This window comes from Gadus macrocephalus, chromosome 9 (assembly GCF_031168955.1).
Source record: "Gadus macrocephalus chromosome 9, ASM3116895v1".
Taxonomy (NCBI): Eukaryota; Metazoa; Chordata; class Actinopteri; order Gadiformes; family Gadidae; genus Gadus; species Gadus macrocephalus.
Window position 1 is genome coordinate 9,265,075 of NC_082390.1, and position 22,229 is coordinate 9,287,303.

The following is a 22,229-nucleotide window of genomic DNA, read 5'->3' on the forward strand; positions in this document are numbered from 1 at the left end:
GAATTCACCGTCACCGCCAATAATAATAATAATCACCTTGGATGTAGGTTATTATTATTGATCTGCTTTTTCACCTATTCCTTATCCCACCACCTCATGTGGTCACCTATTACTGTTTATTTTCAAGCTTCAAAAAATGACAGGTCGTCGACCTGACCTGTCATTTTCTCCGCCTGAGCCCGTTAAAGCTGTGTTCCCGACGGCCTAACACTGCCCACCACTGCCCCTATGTGGCCATTCTGCCACACGTCAATAAAAAAATAAAAAGGTTTTTCGTATTATTGTGTAGAATTTGATTTCGAGAGCGACAATGTGGCCAGCCATGTACACAATACAGAAATATCATAATTTATAGCAAAACTGATAAGTCACTCCAAAATAACATTTTAGGGTGGTTATTGACAGTATTGTAATGAGGACAAGATATGATCGTGATTGGAGTCCGATAATCTCAGATCCGTCCCGATTAAGGAGTCGAGGAGTCTCAAAGACCAACGCAACAGTTTTTGACAGATGACATTTTATTAACCTTGCATCTGACATTAGAATCACTACGAGTCCGCCATCTTCAAACAACTACTAAAACTGGAGAAAGTGGGAGGGGGAGAAACGTCCAGTGTGAGAGAATACAGCGGCTGAACGGAAACACACTCAAGACGGCCGCCCAACCGGCAAATCTGTCTGTAAGACTGTTGAAGTAAGGCTGAAGTCTTCCTTCGGGTCCTCTTTGGGTGTGGGGAGGGGGGTACGTTACCACACAGAGTAACACACAATCAGGCTGTTTGAATACATTGGTTACAGAAAACAGTAGATATGTACTGTCGCACGACCACAACATTCAATGAAAAGACTGTTTTTTTTAGAGAGAGAGAGAGAGAGAGAGAGAGAGAGAGAGAGAGAGAGAGAGAGAGAGAGAGAGAGAGAGAGAGAGAGAGAGAGAGAGAGAGAGAGAGAGAGACATCATTATGTTTACATTGTAGTGCCAGGTCAAAGGCCGCGACCTCTGCCAAGAGGAAACAATTGTTGTGAACATCAAGTAGGGTTGCTATGGCAATAAGCGGACCCTGCCCCCCCCCCCCCCCCCCCCCTCCCCTGCTGAACCCCAACAGTCAGAACCCCGTGATGAGGAGCGGAGGACACACACACACACACACACACACACACACACACACACACACACACACACACACACACACACACACACACACACACACACACACACACACACACACACACACACACACACACACACACACACACACACACACACACACACAGCGTTGATGGGTCAGGTGTACAGTGTATAGGACCGCGGTTAAGACGAGCTTTGTGGGCGGGGCTGCAGCATGGAGGACGGCGAGGCGAAGAGGAAGAGGAGGAGGAGGAGCAGGAAAGGAGGAGGAGGTGGTAATTCTGATCCGTCTCCTTCTCTCGTAAAGCTACTTGATTAGTGATGGGGAGGAGGGAGGAGGGGTGAGGGGGGGGGGGGGTGAGGCTGAAAGCCAGCTCCCAGCCCTGCACGGCGCCCTCTCATTGGCCGGCTCTTCTCTACATGCTAATACGTGTTTCACAATCAGTGGGCGTGGCCCGCAGGCGCGGTCAGCGAGACGCACAACGGTCAGTCGGGGGGGGGGGGTCAATGTGTCGGGAGTCAGACATTCGTGGTATCGAGTGGTGTCTACGTGGGAGGGGGGGGGGGGGTGGGAGAACACACGGGGGCCGTTTCATTCGCGGCGTCACCTATCAGAGCAGAGCGGGGAATCACACGAGGGCGGAGCCATCTGCGTTAAGACTAAGGGGGCGTGGTCAAGGTCACGCTGAGACGAGTCGCGAGTCGCCAACGTCCTTTATTTTTCACATTTCCTGTGGGCTTGGTTACCATGGCTACAGGTTAGGGGTGTGGGGGGGGGGGTGATTCAAAGTGCAGAGCGCTGGCATCCCAGGCCACTGTTCAGGGGTTCCCCTCGGCAGGGGGGAGGGGTCAACAGGGTGCAGGGGGAGGGGGGGGGTGGGGAGGGGGGGGGTCAGTTGCTGGCCAGTTCCTCGGCCGCGTCGGCCGCGTCCGTGGTGCTGTCCAGACCACCCCTGGCTCGCCAGATCTTCACCGTGCGGTCGCTGGAAAACACACACACACACAACACGAGTTAGAGAACACATCAGCTGGAGGGGGTCTGTGCGTGTGCGTGCGTGTGCATGCGTGTGCGCGCGTGCGTGTGTGTGTCTCACTCGGAGGCGGTGAACAGGTGGCTGCTGTTGGTGGAGATGCCGTTGATGGGGCTCTCGTGGCCCCTCAGCTCCCCCAGGGGCCCGAGTGTGTCCGTGTGCCACAGCTTCAGCACCCCCCCCCTGCAGCCGCTCAGCAGGGCGGCCGTGCCCGGCACCAGGCCCAGGGCGCACACCCAGTCCCGGTGGGCGTTGGGCACCTGCTGTGAGGGTCACAGGGTACAGAGTGAGGACAGGTCACATGGTACAGGAGAACACAGAGGGAGATCCCGTACTACACCCCCCCCCTCAGAGGGAGACCCCGTACTACCCCCCCCCCCCCCAGTACCTGCAGCAGGTCTTTGCGGTCCAGGTCCCACTTCTTGATGCCGTTGTCCCGGGAGCCGCTGAACAGCAGATCTCCCTGGACCACCAGGGACTCGATGCCGTCGTAGTGGGGGGGCTCAAAGTTGTGGGTGGGGGCGATGCTGCCCAGAGACCCCTCTGTCACATCAAACAGCTACACACACAGAGAGAGACACACACACACACACAGATAGAGACACACACACACACAGATAGACACAGATCGAGACACACAGACACACACAGATCGAGACACACACACAGTTATTTGGCAGCAAAAGAAAGCCACAAACACAATAATCAGAAATAAATTCGATTTCCAGGGTGAAGGTTGGTCCCTCAGCCAGCAGGTGGCGGTGCGTTTCAGACCCCACCCTGAACCCGTGACCCCTGAAGGAGGCCGTACCCTGATGTAGTGATCCTTGGAGCCCGTGATGACCAGGTCCTGGTGGTTCACCGTCTGGTCCACCGTCAGACACATCACCGGACCCAGGTGGCCTGTCAGCTTCCCCGTCGACGCAAACCTGAACCAGGCGGGACCCCAAGAACCAGTCAGTAACACAACCAGTCAGTACCACAACCAGCCAGTACCACAACCAGTCAGTACCCAGGGCTCAACAATAAGGATTGCCCGACGTCCCAGGGCAAATAAAACGCCACGTCGGGCAAGTAACTATGACAACCCGCTTGCCTGTTCGGGCAAGTGGAGGACTCAAAGCAAAAAATAATAATAATTGGAACTTTATTTTTTTACGATCATCTATGAAGTTATTATGTTGCCCCCTCTCCTTGCCCTCGTCAGATAATGCTTGTAATGCTTGGTGTACTATTTGATTGTATTTGAATGTGGCTTCGGCCAATCAAAATCGAGATCGCGAGACTCCCGGCAGGTAGCAGGCACGCCGCAGTCAGCTGATGAAGAACTGATGATGGCTGCGTACGAGCTCAAGCGTAAGCAAACTTTTCAAGCATCCTTGAAGAAGGAGTTCCCCTGGGTTATACTCAAGGATGTGGAGGAATCACCAACTATGTTCTGCAAGGTTTGCCTTAAGTTCCCGTCAACGGCGAATAAAAGTGGTTGGTTTTTTAAAGGAACGTCATCTTTCAGAAAGTAGATGCTTGAGTGTCACGATAAGAGCAAGCAGCATCCAAGCGGGCTGCTGATAACCCGTCCTCCGGTGCCTTGCCGGTTCTTTTTACTAAACGGAACGCGGAGGCAAATGTGGTTATCACAAAGCTGATAATATAAAGATAAAATATAACAATTTACCTGAATCTTTGTCGTTATTTGATAACCGCCAGTGAAAATTTACTTCGAGCAAGTAGAATTCAGACCCACAGGGTCTGAATTCCCGACCGGGCAAGGGGAAAAGAACCTTAGCGTTGAGCCCTGCAGCACCACAACCAGTCAGGACCAGTACCAGTCAGGACCAGAACCAGTCAGAACTAGAACCACTCACTAACAGAACCAGTCAGTAACACCGTCAGTACAACAACCAGTCAGTACAGGAACCAGTCAGTTCCAGCACCCTCTTTCTTTCCATCCTTTATCCTTTCTTTCCTTTATACTTTCTCTCTTTCTTTCTATCCTTTATTCTCTCTTTCTTTCTATCCTTTATTCTCCCCCCCCCCACCCCAGTCACCTGCGGAGGTCCCAGGCGCGGACGCTGTTGCCGGCGGCGGCGTAGAGCACGGTGCCGCTGGCGTTCAGCGCCATCTGGTTGATCTGGTTCTCGCCGGCCGGGATGGTGACGGTGCGGCTGGTGTTGGCCGAGCAGACCTCACCCACGTTCACCAGCCCCGAGGACCTGGGGGGACAGGGGGGACGGGGACACGGGGAGGAGCATGGAGAGGGCTTTAAACACTGACCTTAATCTTAGATTAATATCTGCTGAATTTGTTCAATATTTGATGAGTCTAACTGCTATTAATCACTCTGAATGCTACCAGTAGCTCTAACGTCTACCACTAGCTCCAAATCCTAGCACTAGCTCCAACCTCTACTACTAGCTCTAACCGCTACCACTTGCTCTAACCGCTACAACTAGCACTAACCTCTACCACTAGCTCTAACTGCTACCACTTGCTCTAACCGCTACAACTAGCACTAACCTCTACCACTAGCTCTAACTGCTACCACAAGCTCTAACCGCTACCATTAGCTATAACCTCTATCACTAGCTCTAAGCTCTACTACTAGCTCCAACGGCTACCACTAGCTCTAACTAAACACTGTTGCCATCACGTTTTAACAAAACCACTCTCCAAGAGCGCTCAATTTATCCTTAATGGACTCGGAAGATTCCTTTGTTGTGTTGCCGTGTCAACATCTGACACAGCTTTAACAACTCCATGATCACAGAGTAGAACGTCGCCATGGAGACTAAACCCCCTCCCACCCCCTACACACATACACACACACAAACAAAACACTCTAATCCCACGTCCGCTTTGATGCCTTTGATGCGTTAGCGGCGGCGGCGGGACTCACGTGAGCGTGCGGATGCACTTGGCCGAGTCGCGGATGTCCCACACCTTGATGTAGGAGGTGGAGACGGTGAACACCAGGCTGGAGCTGTAGCGCACCGACACCACGTTGTTGGGGTGGCCCCCCAGGGCCATGATCTCCTGGCCCGTCACCAGGTTCCACACCTTGCAGGTCCGGTCTGGGGAGGGGGGAGAGGAGGGTCATGGAGGTGTGGGGGGAATGTAGGGGCGAGACTGGAGCTAACAGGATGGAGCTACTGTACATGGTCAAGAGGGAGGGAGGAAGAGAAAGAGGACAGGAAAGAGGAAAGAAAGTATAAAGGATAGAGAGAAAGAGAGCGAAAGGATAGAAAGAAAGAGAAAGAAAGAAAAAATGATAGAAATAAGAATGAAGGATACGCAGAAAAAAAGAAAGAATAAAGGATAGAATGAAAGAAAGAATAAAGGATAGAAATAAGAATATAGGATACAAAGGAAGAAAGAAAGAATAAAGGATATAAATAAAGTAAGAAAGAATAAAGGATACAAAGAAACAAAGAAACAAAGAAAGGCTGAAGGGGAAAGGTCCTTAGGATTGGCCTGAACGTCCTGAGTGGATGTGGCGCCCCCTACCCTTGGAGCCAGTGAACAGCAGGTCGTCGGTGCTGTCCACACAGAGCACCGCCTTGCTGTGGCCCTCAGCCACGTGGACGCACTGCAGAGCCGCCAGACGGCTGCTCTTAGAGCCCTGCACAGGGCTGATGATACCCCTACGGAGGACAGACAGGCACACAGACAGGGAGACAGAGAGAGGGAGGCAGAGAGAGGGAGACAGAGACAGAGAGAGGGAGACAGAGAGAGGGAGACAGAGAGAGGGAGACAGAGAGACAGGGAGACCGAGAGAGGGAGACAGAGAGACAGGGAGACAGAGAGAGGGAGACAGAGAGAGGGAGACAGAGAGACAGAGAGAGGGAGACAGAGAGACAGAGACAGAGAGACAGGGAGACAGAGAGAGGGACACAGAGACAGGGAGAAAGAGAGGGGAGACAGAGAGAGGGAGACAGAGAGAGGGAGACAGAGAGACAGGGAGACAGAGAGAGGGACACAGAGACAGGGAGAAAGAGAGGGGAGACAGAGAGAGGGAGACAGAGAGAGGGAGACAGAGAGACGGAGACAGAGAGACGGAGACAGAGAGACAGGGAAACAGAGAGAGGGAGACAGAGAGACAGGGAGACAGAGAGAGGGAGACAGAGAGACAGGGAGACAGAGAGAGGGAGACAGACAGACAGGTAGATAGAGGGATAGACAGAAAGAAAGGTAGAGAGACAGGTAAAGAGAGACACACAGGCAGATAAAGACACAGACAGAGGGATTGACAGTCAGACAGACAGGTAGAGAGACAGACACACAGGCAGATACACAGACAGAGGGATAGACAGTCAGACGAGGAGGGAGACAGAAAGGCAGAGAGACAGACACACAGGCAGAAAGACACACCAGTGAATATACACACTTCACAAATTAAGAGCGTCACAAGCTAATCGATGAGCGGATCTACAGACGTCAGTACTCAACACACAGCACACCACAGCACCACACGGCCAGAGGGAGGGAGGAGGAGGCTGAAAAGGAAGTGGATGGAAGCGAAGGCGTGCGAGAAGCAGGAGAAACCAAGGTGAAGCACCACCCACAGGGCCACACAGAGACATGCAGAGCGGAGAGGGAGACCCATACTGTGACGGGAGGGCAGAACCCCGACCCACCTCCATCGTCCTCAGGACCAGCGCACGCTCACAGCGGAGAGCGTTGAGATAGCGTTAAGACGTGGTGAGGGTGAAAACAAGGAGTGGAGCCCGGTCTCGGATCAGGACCACTGGGTTGAAACAGTGGTCCCACCACCATGGACGGCACCGCTGGTCTCCGTGGGTTACGAGTGACAACACTTGAGTCATATATTCAGAGAGTTGAATGACACCCTTGAGGGAGGACAGTCCGCAGTCAGTGTGTGATGAATCCGTTCCCCGGGGCCTGAACTCACACCTGGTGCATTGTGGGTAGGATTGAGGAACCAAACCGATTCCTACTTGTGGCGACGGGCGGGGGAGGGGGGAGCGGGGGAGGGGGGGGCCGTTGGACGAGGGGTGGAGACGTCTGTCCGCGCTGAAGGACAGAGAGTCAGACTGTTCCTCAGTCAGAGTGGAGCGTCCTAGCGTCTGTCGTTGTTGCCTGCTGTTGCTGCCTGCTGTTGTTGCCTGCTGTTGCTGCCTGCCTGGACCCTTCCATGGTTAAAGCCTTGTAATGTAATCACATGGAGTTATACCATCTCTAGCTTATTTAACATATGCAACACATAGAGGTAGAGTGTGTGTGTGTGTGTGTGTGTGTGTGTGTGTGTGTGTGTGTGTGTGTGTGTGTGTGTGTGTGTGTGTGTGTGTCCCCTCAGCCCAGCTAGCTCCTTAACATGCTAACATTAGATGCTACTGTTCTCCATAGCTAGCTCCTTAACATGCTAACCTGAAATGCTACTGTTCTCTATAGCTAGCTCCTTAACATGCTAACCTGAGATGCGACTGTTCTCTATAGCTAGCTCCTTAACATGCTACCCTGAGATGCGACTGTTCTCTATAGCTAGCTCCTTAACACGCTAACCTGAGATGCGACTGTTCTCTATAGCTAGCTCCTTAACATGCTAACCTGAGATGCTACTGTTCTCTATAGCTAGCTCCTTAACGTGCTAACCTCAAGCGTATCTGTGCTGCTTACTTCTCCTCTGGCATGCATCCCAGCTGCCCTGTCAGACGGCTAAACACGTTGTCGTGGTAACAGGAGTGGGCGGCGGCCGAAGAGGAGTCAGAGGATGGGGAGGAGAAGGATGAGGAGGATGAGGAGGGGTTTTTACAGCAGGTCTTGCTGATCCTGCAGGGGGAGCTGTGGAGGCAGTGCAGGCAGCGGTCTGTTGAAATATCCCACCACTACTACCCTGGTTTACCCCTGCCTGCCCCTGGGACCGGATCAGACCAGACCAGACTAGACTCGACAAGACCTGACCAGACCTGACCAGAACTATCCGGTTCCGTGGGACAAAGGCGCAAGTCGGTTGGTCCACGTTCAGACACGGAACCTCTCGGCTCATCATGTCAAACATGAAATATTCTAATTATATATATATTCTTTATTGTATTATTATTTTCTGTTGATTTATTTTATTAATATGGCTTCGTTTGTATTTGTCGAATTCAGAACATCAGAGTCACATTCCTTACGTGTGTGAAAAATGCTTGGCAGAAAGAAATAAAGCTGATTCTCTGCCACTAGAAACTTCTTTCACTCAGCCAGAAGTGACAAAGGAAAGAAGGATTTATTCAGACCTCCAGCTGTCGAAGGGAAGCGGAGCTCGAGAATCAAGTTGAACACTGAATATAAATGAAAGCACACATCTAACGTTATGCTAATGTTTCCACTAAAACACCTTGGGCCTCGCGGAAGAGCAGCGATTAAGAATTCAGTGCAGAACTTGACAGGTAAGTGTTAAGTGTGCATTAACCAGGCGTAGGCGTTCCCCTTAGTCCAAACACCATGCTACTCAGAAGGAGCGGGGAAGCCAGAGGAAGAGGTTTAGAGCAGTGGTTCTCAAATGGGGGTACTCTTACCCCTTGGGGTACTTCGGAATACTGGAGGGGGTACTCTCTTAATAAATTAAAAACCTGTGTTTGAAATGTAAATCTGGAAAAAATGTAGGAAGGAGAATCGGTGAAAAAGAAAGCGCATCCAGAAACACCAAAATGTTGTCAGTTTCAGGAGGAATATATTTGAATGGGATTCACCTCTACATGCTCTGACCCTCCCCTGGCGTTGGGCTTCTGTTGTGAAGAGAAATTTGCCAACAGTTACATGAAGAACAGGCCCATGTTTCTCACTAAATTGTGAGTATTTGCACCCTTTTAGTCTAGTGTTTAGCTAAAAAAATATCTTATCTTAGTACATTAGTAGAAAACAAAGAGGTGAAACCCATTCAAATATAATCCTGCTGAAACTGACGACATTTTCTGGATGCGTTTTCTCTTTCACGGATTCTCCTTGTTGGCATATTTATATTTCAACCACTATTCCAAAAGTTAGGTTATTGTTTTGGAGTACTTGGAGTACTTAATTTGAGAGGCACTGTATTCGAACATTAGTAGTAGAGGTGGTAGAGGTAGTAATAGTAGTAGAGGTAGTAATAGTAGTAGTAGTAGCAGTAGTAGTAGTAGTAGTAGTAGTAGGAGAGTTGGGGAGCCCGGGAGCCCCAATCTGGGGCGTCTTGGCCCTGAGAAAGCGTACAGCGAGGAGGAGGAGGGGCTTACTGTTTGATCTCCTTGACCTTTGCCCTGTCGGACGCGGCCTGTGCCTTGTCATAGGTCTTCCTGCGAGAGAGCGGGGACGGCTCGGGGGCCCGCCTCTCGGCCCCTGACGGAGCCCGGGACCCTGAGCTGACCGCTCTGCGGGTCAAAGGTCACCCACACACAACAGACACCAACAAAACGACAACAAAAACAGCAAAACAAAAATAAACAACAGAAAATAATACTACACACACACACACGATAAAAACGACAACCAAACTGAGGACACCACAACAAGCCACGACAGATATGATGAATGGTGATGGTGGGATGCGAACACACTCCAAAACGGGGACCTACCGTCAGCGCGTGCCATTAACAGGGCTCCTTCTGCTCCGAGCTCATGAGTTACTTAACGCGGTCGATATGTAGCGTTAGTGCTAAGCTACTAGCTCAGGCCACAGCCACACGGGCAGAGAGCTGCATTCGCTTTTCAGCTAACTTATGTATCGTTAGCTAATTTAAAAGCCATAAGGGGTAGTTAGTTAGTAAACTTGGCAGGTAGCATGTCGTAAAAATGCAATCGTAATAGTGTTATTGTTTGGAAAAATTTGAATAATGTGGGGGAGATACAAATCAGCACAACGGATTGTTTGCGTGTTCGTGCCGTCATCACATTCGCTGCATCGAGAGACGTTAGCTTATCATTAACCTAGCATTAGTGAATCAACGGGACAGGAAAAAGAGCGGCAAAAATCAACATGCAGGAAGCGGGAAGGGACATATATGGGCGTTAGCAAGCTGCGGGGGTGGGGGGGGGGGCGGGACTTACATGCTGCCCATTTTAGAGGAGAAGCCAGGAGAAAGAGCAGTGTAGTCCCTGACAGAGGAGCCCGACAAGTCCAGCTCCCCGCCCCCTTCCGGCGTTTCGGCCAATGGCAGCATGGGGCTGGAGAAGTCGGTGGGCGTGTCCGGGGCGGAGTCACTGTTGGGGTACAGCAGCTCCATCTGAGTGGTGGTCCGCCTGCGAGCCTGTAGGGGGGAGGAGACAGAGGTTGGGCAACGAATGGAGTCAGGGAAACAGTAACCAGGTGCTCACTGGCCAGCTCCTATCACCTTAGACAAGACTGTTTTCAAAAGATTTTTATCATGTTTGCTTGACAATTATGCCAATGACAACAATTATGCTATGACAATTATGCACCGCCAACTTCCCTGGAAGGAGGGGACCCCGCCACTCCCTAGAAGGAATGGGGGGGACCTGACCTACCTTAACAGTACCAGACCTACCTTACTCCTGGTTCTGGTGTCCCCACACAGCTTCATGAGGTCCGAAGCCAAGGTGCTGCAGCAAAACAGAGTATTTGTTGAGTCAAGTTTCTCATCGGTACCACGCCCGCATTCACATACTAGACGTCTTTAGTATGGATACACAGGTTACGTTTACGTTACATTATTGGAACTATCCCCTCACACCCCTCTTACGCACTTTATTGTATGTTTTACATCCTGGCACTTAATGCACACACTTATGGATTGATGTAGATCCTGGCACTTAAAAATAGTACTTAGCATTGTGTAGCATCTTACCCTAGCTATCTTTGTTGTGTACGGGGAATGGGTTAACCTAAGTATTGTTAGGGGTTGCCACTTGTTATATTGTTGTTTCTCTTTCTACTGACAAAAATACTTATTGTAAATCGCTTTGGATAAAATGTACATTCAGGGCTGAATGCCCTGAATGTAAATGTAAAGGTACATGCGTCTCCTTTGTATCCTGCGGTGGTCTGACGGACTGGTCTCAGTCCTAACTCACCTCCCTTCTGCCGAGGGACTCTGGGCTGACTCGTCGCTGCTGCTGTCGTCTGCGTTCTCTGTCCGGGAGGAACAACACACAAGTCAAGAGTGAGTCTCCTGAGAATCCGAGCTCTTTAGCAGAGTCACAACTGCACTAGCAAGCTCTTGTGGCATTTGGCATAAATGCACAACTGTCATTTTTGTAGAACCTATTTTGTTTTGCTCTTGATCTAAAATGGTCGCTGTGAAGATGAACTAGGCCAGCAGGCGAGAACCATACTGATCAGGAGACCCGGTCTGACTAGCGACCCGGTCTGACTAGAGACCCGGTCTGGCTAGAGACCCGGTCTCGCTAGAGACCCGGTCTCGCTAGGGACCCGGTCTATTTAGGGACCCGGTCTAGCTAGTGACCCAGTCTAGCTAGTGACCCGGTCTGAATAGAGACCCGGTCTAGCTAGGAACCCGGTCTAACTAGGAACCCGGTCTGAATGGAGACCTGGCCTAGCTAGTGACCCGGTCTAGCTAGCAACCCGGTCTAACTAGGAACCCGGTCTAGCTAGGGACCTGGTCTGACTAGAGACCCAGTATGGCTAGGGACCCAATATTTGCTAGAGACCCGATTAGGGACCCGATCTAGCTAGGGACTCAGTCTGGCCAGGGACCCGGTCTGGCTAGGGACTCAGTCTGGCCAGGGACCCAGTCTGGCCAGGGACCCGGTCTGGCTAGGGACTCAGTCTGGCCAGGGACCTGGTCTGAATAGAGACCTGGTCTAGTGAGGGACCTGAGGACCAAAGCCTAGGGCTGCTGTTGGCCTCCAAGGCAGCTTGGAGAAGAGGTCACAAAGGTCACAGAGGTCACAGATATTATGGAGGACGAGAGACGAAGAAGAAAAAGAAGAAAGGAGGCAAAAGAAAACCGAGAGAATTAAATAATGATATAGTTATTAGTCCTGAGTCTACTGGAAGGAAGAAGTGGGGGGGGGGGTCAGTGGGGGGTGACCTTGACCTTCAGGGGGACAGTCAGAGGGAGGGAAGGAGGGGAGGAGGGGGTGAGAAAACGTCAACGTGGTCACTTCCTGTCGGAGCGTCTGCCCTCAGTCACAGTGCTGAAGAGAGGACCTGAAAGTCCTTCAGATGTGGGGGGGGGGGGGGCAGAGACTGTGTGTGTGGGGGGGGGGGGGTAAGGGGCAGGGGGGTGGTGTGAGGGGGTACAGCAGACAGATGGAGAGAAGCCTTGATGCACCGCATGCTCCTGCTAGTGTTAACAGGGTATCGTTAGGGGGGGAGGGGCGTGTGGGGGGGCTTCCATGCGTTCGTGACACAGAGAAAAACAACTGATGATGGCACTTACCCGGCGGTATGCTACCTAGCTCTGCGAAACACAAAGAAACCAAAAGAAAAACAAGGCAACGAGGGGGAGGGGGGGGGGATGGGGGGAAGAGAAGGGACACACAAAATCAAAACACAAGTCCCCCAAAATGTCTACAAAATAAAAGCATCTACCTCGACCAGGCGTCCTACGGAACAGAGGCTGGGAGAACTTTACCACTAATGGACTCAGTTCTACCTCACCGTATACCCTTAAAGGAGAGCCGATGTCTGTTCTTCTTATGGTGCTGAGTTCACAGAACCAGGTAGGTTCAGTTAGTTCTTCTAGAGGGGCTTGGCCAACAGAACCAGGTTGGTTCTGTTGGTTCCGTCAGTTCTTCTAGAGGGGCTGAGCTCACAGAAACAGGTTGTTTCTGTTCGTTCTAGTGGGGCTGAGCCAACCAAACCAGGTTGATACTCGTTAGGGTGTATTCAGGGATGCTCAGTCCAGCTTCTGTTCAGTAGAGCGTCACAATAGGCAGGAAACAACTCAAACACATGCATGGGGGCCGACACCAGACCCAGGTTCTGAAAGGTTACATTTTTATTCAATTCTCAGAGACGTGGGCCCGGTCAGGACCACGTCGCTGGTTAAACTTCTAGTCCAGAACCCTTTTCGACCCTGGGTGTGGTGGAGGTCAGGGATTGGTTTAGACTTCTAATACAGGACACACAACACAACACACAACACACACAACACACACAAAACGGTGTACATGGGGACTGGGGTTCAGGAGGATTGAATAACGATAACAAAGATTTTATCTTTAAAGACTACTTTTCAAGGCAGGCAATGCTCCTGACCTATAGAGAGAGAGAGTGTGTGTGTGTGTGTGTGTGTGTGTGTGTGTGTGTGTGTGTGTGTGTGTGTGTGTGTGTGTGTGTGTGTGTGTGTGTGTGTGTGTGTGTGTGTGTGTGTGTGTGTGTGTGTGTTCGCATGCGATTGTGTGTTCATGTGTGTGTGTGCTGGTGCGTTTGTGTGCGTGTGTGCGTGTGTGCTGGTGCGTTTGTGTGCGTGTGTGCGTGTGCCTCCTCTCACCCTGCAGGGCGTTCCCGAGCAGCGCGTCCAGCTCAGGGTTGACCTCGGCCTTCTCCTTCAGCATGTGGAACAGCAGCTGGTTCTGGGTGGCGCTGGTGATCTCCGTCTGCTTCAGACGCCCCTCCATCACCTTCACCTGGGACTCCTTCTGGGCCGCCTGCAGACCCTGAGGACACACACACACACACACACACACACACACACACACACACACACACACACACACACACACACACACACACACACACACACACACACACACACACACACACACACACACACACACACACACACACACACACACGTTAGGGACTGCAGCCCCTCAGCTCCAAGAACATCAACAACAAACCAATATTAATAGTGAGATATACTTATAGTGAGAGAGACCAATAGTGAGATATACTTTACTAAAAGTGAGATACGCGAGTGAGACTGATCGGCATGGTGGTACCTTGTTGATGACCATGAACATGAAGTGATCCAGTAGGAAGCGGGATTCTGTCAGCGTGCACGAGCCAATCACGGCCGAGACGTCCGCCGTGTCTCCCTCCTCCTGGAGACCAGAGACACACGTAACGGATTAAGAAGTTTATAGTTTGTAGTTGTAGTTTAGGGTTGTGACCCAAGCAGGAGGAAATTAAATTTTTTAAAAGTGATCGAAGAACTGATTGCTTATGAGCCTTGGCAGAGATTACACCATCTAACACCCCATTGAGGGAATGGAACTCCCTACCCTTAGCCGCCTCCATCTGCATGATGTAGTCGATGTTGGTCATATATCCTCTAATTAACTACATTACCCAGAACTCCCTCCTCCCGTCCTCCTGACCATAGCCTCCATCACCTACACAATCCGTCTTTAATTAACTACATTACCCAGAACTCCCTCCTCACGTCCTCCTGACCATAGCCTCCATCACCTACACAATCCGTCTTTAATTAACTACATTACCCAGAATGCCCTCCTCCCGTCCTCCTGACCATAGCCTCCATCACCTACATGATCCGTCTTTAATTAACTACATTACCACGAACGCCCTCCTCCCGTCCTCCTGACCATAGCCTCCATCACCTACACAATCCGTCTTTAATTAACTACATTACCCAGAATGCCCTCCTCCCGTCCTCCTGACCATAGCCTCCATCACCTACACGATCCGTCTTTAATTAACTACATTACCCAGAACTCCCTCCTCCCGTCCTCCTGACCATAGCCTCCATCACCTACACAATCCGTCTTTAATTAACTACATTACCCAGAACCCCCTGCTCCTGACCTTAGCCTCCTCCATCTGCATGATGTTGGCCTGGCAGTCGGCGATGCTGTCATTGATGTAGTCGATGTTCGCCCCCAGGGCGTCGACCTCCTCGTTCAGTGGCGCCGCCGCCGCCCGCTCCGCCTCCGGCCCCTCCCTCGACAGACGCTCCCGCTTCCGGATCACCTTCTCCTTGCGCTTGGTCAGCTCCTCCCGTTGCTACGGAGACCAGAGGGGCGGGGACAGGGGGTGAGGACCGGACGGGTCTGAGTGGCGGCCGGGTCCGGTCTCGTATCGACCGGTCGGACGGTGATGGATGATGAGTTTAAGAGATTAGCGGTGGAGCTAGTGCGGCAGAGCGCTGCAGTGACAGCAGAGTGTGTCGACCTCGGGGATACTACTCCTGCTGCGTACACACGCTGAATCAAGGTTACATACAATGTAGGTCGCCCTTAATGTACGCACTTATTGTTTGTTGTACGTCCTTGCACATCCTTACTACACCGACTTGATATATTGTTCCTCTTTCTTCTGACAAAGTGACTTATGGAAGTCGCTTTTGATAAAAATGTCTTCCACAAACCCTGAATGTAAATGTACAACAATGACACATCATCAGATTATGTTTATGTACAACGTGGTTGGCGAGAAAAACACATTTACCATCTCTGCTTTTACTGATCACTAACAGATCCAACAAAGAGTTTATTATAAAGCCTTACCGGCTACCTAATTAATGCCTGGTCCTGCATAACCCTATTCTCTGCAGCCTCCCTGTTTCAGCTAGCGTCAGCAGCAATGGGCCTCGCGATTGAATTCAGCCTCGTCGGCAGCGCTGGGCTGCGCTACGTTTACCTTGAGCAGGCGGTTCATGTCGGCCTCCATGTTGGAGATGGTCATCCTCTGCATGATGACGTCAGAGATGCGGCGCTCCAAGGACTGCCATTTTACCCGGGCCACTCTGGTGGAGTACAGGCCCGTCATGCGCCGGTACGAAGACCTGAACATCGTGAAGGTTAGCGTTAGCAAGCGAAACTCAGTAAGCTAGCCTCTCACCCGTCATCAAGAAGAACTGCATCCCGTGAAAATTAACGTTAACGAGGTTAACTAGTTATGGTCCCACGTCGACGCAACGCAAGGGGGTTTATGGACCTATTAGTTCTTAAGGACCCTCCTTGCGTCCACAGCATGGGCCTGACGTGCGCCTCCAAATAATTGTATCCTTGCGTCGAGGCGACGCAGCAGCAAGGGCTGTGATTGGTCCGCTGGCTAAAACCCGACACAGAACCAAAACAGCTTCACGACTGTGTCGAAGCGTCAGCGTGGTCCTTGCGTTGCGTCGACGTGGAACCATAACTGAGCCCTGAAGTTAGCTAGTCTGTCGTCGGTCAACATTAACGTTAGCACGGTTCTTAAGTTTGTCCCAGTTACCAACAATGCAACCACAACACTCAACCTACCTGGTGCCGTTTGGAGCAGCGTTGCCCGGGGCGTACATGCGTCCAGAGGGAGGTCTGTAGGGGTCCTGGCTGGGGTCAGAGGTTGTGACCTTCCTGATGACCTTCCCAGACGTGGGCCGGGCCTGTCGCCTCAGAGCCGTGACCTGGACACCAAGACACCCCCCCGTTGCAGAACGATCGGTGATTGTGTTGAAACTACCGAGAACGCCCACGGCGTTGTGCTAGCACGCGGTCGCTGCTAGGGGATCGTCAGTCTTAGCCGATGACCGAGACGGGCTGACGATTCTCTTGAGTCGATGTTTGGAGCCGATAATTATTTTGCTCCCTCAATTTACATCATAAAAATTACACAATGAGGATAACAAATGTCACAAGTCTCAATGTAAAAAAGGAACATTTATATCGGCCGATCACTACTGCTCACCTCCTCAGTCTTCCTCCTTAGGATCAGCTCCTGCTGCCTCTTCTGGGCCTCAAGCAGCTTGAGTTGGTGCTGCAGGCGGACAGCAGAAGGAGTTCAGTGGATCATACGTGGTGGTAGCATATAGCCTAACAACCGTCTGAGTGCGGCGGAGATCTTTGATGTTAATTCCTGCTAATGGTGACCAGCTTGAGTTCAACAACCTCCATATTAGAACCGTTTGTTAGAACCATGTGCTAGAACCATGAGTAAGAACCAAGGAACCATGTCTGAAGGCCAATTTCCACCAGAACTGTCACGGAAGCGTCACGGCAGTAAAACAGGCCCGGAACCGACCCCAGACCGGCACTTCGTTTACGATACTTGCCTCTTCTATTTTTGAAGGTTGACCTTCGCAGCCGTGTCTCAGAACACTTCTACAGCCAATCAGTTTTGCATTTGCTCATGAATATTCATGCCCTCAAATCGACCCCTATGCAATTCACAGGGTATTGTAATATTACACAGTCTATCTATGGTATCAATATCTAATCAGTGGCAAAGAAGAAATTAAAGTCTGCGTTGATGCCTCGTCTATTCTCTAATCACAGTCCAGTGGAAGTCCAAGCGGACCGTGACGTTGCCCTGACATCTAGAAATCAATATTATAACCTATAATCAATATTATAGGTTATAATATTAGAAACATTAGTTAGAACCGTGTGTTAGAACCATGGAACTGTGTGTTAGAACCATGGAACCATGTGTTAGAACCATGGAACAGTGTGTTGGAACCATGGAACCATGTGTTAGAACCAGGGAACTGTGTGTTCGAACCATGGAACTGTGTGTTACAACCATGGAACTGTGTGTTAGAACCATGGAACAGTGTGCTGGAACCATGGAACAGTGTGTTAGAACAATGGAACTGTGTGTTCGAACCATGGATCTGTGTGCTGGAACCATGGAACAGTGTGTTAGAACCATGGAACAGTGTTTTGGAACCATGGAACTGTGTGTAACAACCGTGGAACAGTGTGTTGGAACCATGGAACAGTGTGCTGGAACCATGGAACAGTGTGTTGGAACCGTGTGTCAGGAGAACGTTACCTCCTGCTTGCGCTGGTCTTTCTTCAGGGAGGCGATTTCCCGGTTCCTGCGAGACTCGTTCATTCGGTTCTTCTCCTGCTGCTCCTTCATCTGCTTCATCAGCCTGACCTGCACCAATCAGAGACAAGGTTAGAAAGACCTGCACCAATCAGACACAAGGTTAGAAAGACCTGCACCAATCACAGACAAGGTAAGTCAAGACACACCTGCACCTATCAGAGACAAGGTAATTGAAGACAGACTTGTCCAATCACAGTAAAGATACCGCTTGGTCACTTGACAAGTGACCGATCAATAATCACTAATCGCTAATCACTGATACCGAGGACCCACCTTGGTCTTCTTCATCTCGGCCACGTCCAGGGTCAGTTTCTTCATCTGCTTCTCGTACTGCGACTGGTTCTTCAGCAGGCGGGCGTGCTCCTTCTGAGCCGTCTGCAGCTTCTGCAGCTCCTTGTTCATCACGCTCAGCCTCTTCTCGTACTCCAGCTTGATCTTGCGGGCCTTGTCCTCCGTGCCGCTCTCCACCGAGCCTGCAGGGGGCGACACCAGCCATGAGTCCCGGCATGCTCACCTTCACCTGGGGTCAGGGGAAGAGCCTCGGACCACAGGGGTCTACAGATGCTCGCTGTTACGGAGTGAGGTAGGAGATGTGGGGGGTCTTGGCTAAACAGGATGTCTACAGGCTGCGAGGCCAGGGGCAGGGGCGGGGCCAAGGGTTAGTCAGTCACATGGTACAGCAAACCTCTCCGCTCCTTTGGGGTGGAGGGACGGAGGGAAGGAGGGGAGAGGGAGGGAGGGAGGAGAGAAGGAAGGGCGGAGAGGAGGTAGGGAAGGAGGAAAGAAGGAAGGGATGAGAGTAGGAAGGGGGGGATGATAGAAGGAAGGGAGGGAGGGGAGAGAATTAAGGGAGGCAGGAGAGAAGGGAGGGAGGGAGGAGAGAAGGGAGGGAGGGAGGAGAGAAGGAAGAAAGGGAGGGAAGTTTGTTCCCTGTGCACACAGGCAGAGGAGGCGGTGTGTGACGGCACCAGGAGCCAGATCTCCTCACCCATGTTGTGCAGCACGCGGTCCCTCTCCAGCTGGGTGTCCCTGATCTTGCTCTGCAGCATCATGAGCTTCTGCTCGTACTGCTGCTTCAGCGTGTGCAGCCGCCGCTGGCTGTTCTCCAGCTCGTCAATCAGCTTCTGCTTGATGGCGATCTCACATGTGATGTTGGCCAGGTCCGCCTGGAAGTTCTCTGAGGGACGACACAACGCCATCACAAATCAAACGTGGGCCTGATCTACCAAGCGGCCGTCTTAGTTCCACCTAGCAACCATCTTGGTTCCACCTAGCGGCCATCTTGGTTCCACCTAGCGGCCATCTTGGTCCCATCTTGGTTCTAAGAGCTAGCTGGGAGTTGAACCAAGATGGCTGCCAGGTCTTAATGCATATGATCCCTTACATCTCTGCACCCTTGCGCCCTACATAAAGTACAGCAGGTAATCCTAACGTTAATTTACCCTTGTATGCTTTTCTTAGTACTTCTCCCATCCCTCCCGCTCTTACTTCTGTCCTTCCTCCCTTCTTTCTCTCCCCTCTCCCTTCCTTCCCGCATCCCTTTTCTCCTCCCTCCCTACCTTCTCTCCTCCCTTTCATCTCTTCTCTCCTCCCTCCCTCTCTATCCTCCCTTTCATCTCTTCTCTCCTCCCTCCCTCTCTCTCCATCCTCCATCCCTTCTCTCCTGCCTCTCTTCCTTCTCTCTTCCCTCCCTCCCTTCCTTCTCTCCTCCCTTTCTTCTCTCCTCCCTCCCTCCCTTCCTTCTCTCCTCCCTGCCTTCCTTCTCTCCTCCCTCCATCCCTTCCTTCTCTCCTCCCTCCATCCCTTCCTTCTCTCCTCCCTCCCACCAACCCAACTGAACAGTGAGATTCAAAGCACTCACATGTTGATTCCTGTGTGTTACTTAAGTTGGTCAATAGACTGTAGTTCTGAGGATCAGCTCGATCTATTACCTTTTTCATCCGACTCTGAGTCAGAGTCGTCCGAGCTCTCCTCCACGTCCATCTCCTCCTCATCCTCCTCCTCGTCCTCCTCTCCCTCCTCGTGGTCGCTGCCCTCCTGGGGTTCCTGGGAGCAGAGCAGACAACTCGCGCTCAAGACGACCTCAAACCGTCTGAACCAACATCTAACCACATGTGTAGAGCGAGACGCTACGAGGAGACTACGTTAGGCTGGTGTTTAATCCGGGTAGTCTAGTCTAGTGGGGGCTAGGGGGTTGGATTCCAAAACAGAAGGTTCTTGGGCCAATCCCCAGCGTGTGAAGTCTACCCGTTTGCCTCCTAGTCACGTGAGAGACGAAGAAGGAGCGAATATTAGGAACGAAATTAAGTGTGGTAGAAACTGCTTCTTAAAGAAGTAAAAGTCTTGTCCGTCTTCTTTTTTTTACTTAGTTCATAGCAGACGTTCCACGCTAATAGAGTGAAGCTTGCATTACCTGAAGCATAATGTGTTTGTTGTGAAGCTAATGCTATGGCACCTCGGAATTAAATGCTAATGCTAATGGAAGCGGGTACGAACATTGAAAAGTGTCTCACTGCGCAGGTCTAACTCCGAGAAGGAATGTCGAAAGGAGAAAAAGCCTGAATCCTGTATCATAAAAAGTATACAATGACAACGAGGATATTTCCTAATTTACAAGCTGCTCCAACTACTGAGGAAAACTGGTCTGTCAATCATACCATCTCTGCCTCCTCGTTGGCCCTCTCCGGCCCCTCCTTCTCCGCCCCCTCCGCCCCCTTGTCCTGGTCGTTGTCTGGAAGCTCCTCCTTCACAGCGCTGAGGGACACACAACGAGAGTCAGGGTCATTATCACACACTCACACATGTGCACGCACACACACACACACACACACACACACACGACAAAGACACAACGCAGTGGTGAGCTTAATGGAACTAGGCAGTGTGGTGTTAGGACACAAAGTACACACACACACACACACACACACACACACACACACACACACACACACACACACACACACACACACACACACACACACACACACACACACACACACACACACACACACACACACACACACACACACACACACACGCCTAAGATGTTGCTGCATCAACAGAACACACAGCTCCTGTGAGCCCACTCTGTCCTCAGTGAGCAGGACTAAGTGTGTTCTTTTGAATCATCCAACAGAACAAATCAATAAGCAAATAAAAGTCTGCGAGCCGGTGAAGAAAACTGAAGGTAGTCATCAAACCAGGGACCATCTTCACAGCCTACTGCCTCAGACTGCTCTCTTTATAACACATAGTGTGATAACGACACACAGGATAGCTGCACTGACGCGGCGTAGGACGGTGCGTTTCCAGATCAGTTCGCCTCTTTCTCATCCCAGATGGTTAAGTACAGTTAATGGAAGAATAGATCAGCAACCAACTCGATCTAGAGAGAGCGGGCGGCCATTAGAGTGGACGTTTTACTGGAACACGACCAGCGCACAACGAACTAGGCTCTAAGATGGCGCATGGACTCCAGGCCTCGATGTGCAATGCGTGATTGTATTATGGAAGAAATGCAAAGATTTTGGTAATTCTTAGTGGTGGATGTTCAGAAGATGGCTTAATAACTGTTTAACCTACTATAAGCTGACTACTAGCTTACCAATAGCTATCTAATCCGTAGCTGTTCACTAGCTAACTAGTACTAGCTACCCATTAGCTACCTACTTCTCACTCCCGGTGTGGCAACTACCTCCAACCGAAACGTATAAAGAAAACCATTCTCTGAACAAAACGAAGAGGTAGCCAAGGCAACTAAAGAGGTGAGCGATGGGAACAGCAGCAGTGGCAGGAAGTGGACCAACGAACCTGGGACCCCCCACCTCCTCCAGCGCCTCCTCCCCCCCCTGCTGCTCGCGCTCCTCCAGCAGGAGCTGGAGTCTTCAGGGAGGGGGGCAAAGGTCACAGGAGAGACGGAGGTATAGGGAGGGAGGAGGAGGATGGATGGGAGGGAGGGAGGGAGGGAGGGAGGGAGGGAGGGAGGGAGGGAAGATAGAGGGAAGGGAGGAGGATGTATGGGAGGGAGGGAAGGAAGGAAGATAAGATTGTTTGGAAGATGGATGGAAGGGAGGGGAGAGAGAGGGAGGATATATGGGAGAGAGGGAGGGAGGGAGGGAGGATGGATGTGAGGGAGGGAGGGAGGGAGGGAGGGAGGGAGGAGGCAGGGACGGGTGGGAGAATGAATAGAGGGGGATAGGTCAAAAACGTTGAAATATAAAACCTTTCAGAAGGAAGAACGGATAGACCCAAGAGCAGGAGATTTAAACAAACAGTCTCCCACCTGCAGCCTCCCGTCCCAGCCTCCAGTCAGAGCTCCTCATGGACGGGACGGATGGCATGAGCCATTGGAGCACGACGGCTCTGCAGCTGTACTGGCTGGAGC

The 22,229-nt window shown here is 51.3% G+C and overlaps 1 protein-coding gene across 6 annotated transcripts in view; it reads right to left on the reverse strand.

Moving 5' to 3' along the window:
• Positions 1–503: 503 nt before the first annotated feature.
• The window catches only part of kif21a (kinesin family member 21A), a 54,612-nt gene continuing 32,886 nt past the window's right edge, over positions 504–22,229 (reverse strand). For 3 of the 6 annotated variants that reach the window (XM_060061616.1, XM_060061617.1, XM_060061619.1), the window contains exons 12-34: positions 20,503–20,599; positions 19,777–19,891; positions 18,834–19,022; positions 18,119–18,318; positions 17,786–17,893; positions 16,700–16,768; positions 16,276–16,418; positions 15,671–15,815; positions 14,837–15,034; positions 14,011–14,112; positions 13,560–13,725; positions 12,504–12,524; positions 11,173–11,230; positions 10,647–10,701; positions 10,189–10,388; positions 9,378–9,512; positions 5,668–5,804; positions 5,060–5,234; positions 4,212–4,376; positions 2,975–3,092; positions 2,552–2,722; positions 2,227–2,426; positions 504–2,115 (exon numbers count right to left, since the gene is read on the reverse strand). In XM_060061616.1, the coding sequence (XP_059917599.1) occupies positions 2,025–2,115; positions 2,227–2,426; positions 2,552–2,722; positions 2,975–3,092; positions 4,212–4,376; positions 5,060–5,234; positions 5,668–5,804; positions 9,378–9,512; positions 10,189–10,388; positions 10,647–10,701; positions 11,173–11,230; positions 12,504–12,524; positions 13,560–13,725; positions 14,011–14,112; positions 14,837–15,034; positions 15,671–15,815; positions 16,276–16,418; positions 16,700–16,768; positions 17,786–17,893; positions 18,119–18,318; positions 18,834–19,022; positions 19,777–19,891; positions 20,503–20,599 (3,058 nt within the window). In that variant the 3' untranslated portion in view covers positions 504–2,024. Of the gene's footprint in view, positions 2,116–2,226; positions 2,427–2,551; positions 2,723–2,974; positions 3,093–4,211; positions 4,377–5,059; positions 5,235–5,667; positions 5,805–9,377; positions 9,513–10,188; positions 10,389–10,646; positions 10,702–11,172; positions 11,231–12,503; positions 12,525–13,559; positions 13,726–14,010; positions 14,113–14,836; positions 15,035–15,670; positions 15,816–16,275; positions 16,419–16,699; positions 16,769–17,785; positions 17,894–18,118; positions 18,319–18,833; positions 19,023–19,776; positions 19,892–20,502; positions 20,600–21,655; positions 21,728–22,229 lie in introns of all 6 variants that reach the window. The other 3 variants (XM_060061621.1, XM_060061618.1, XM_060061620.1) reach the window with 3 other exon arrangements.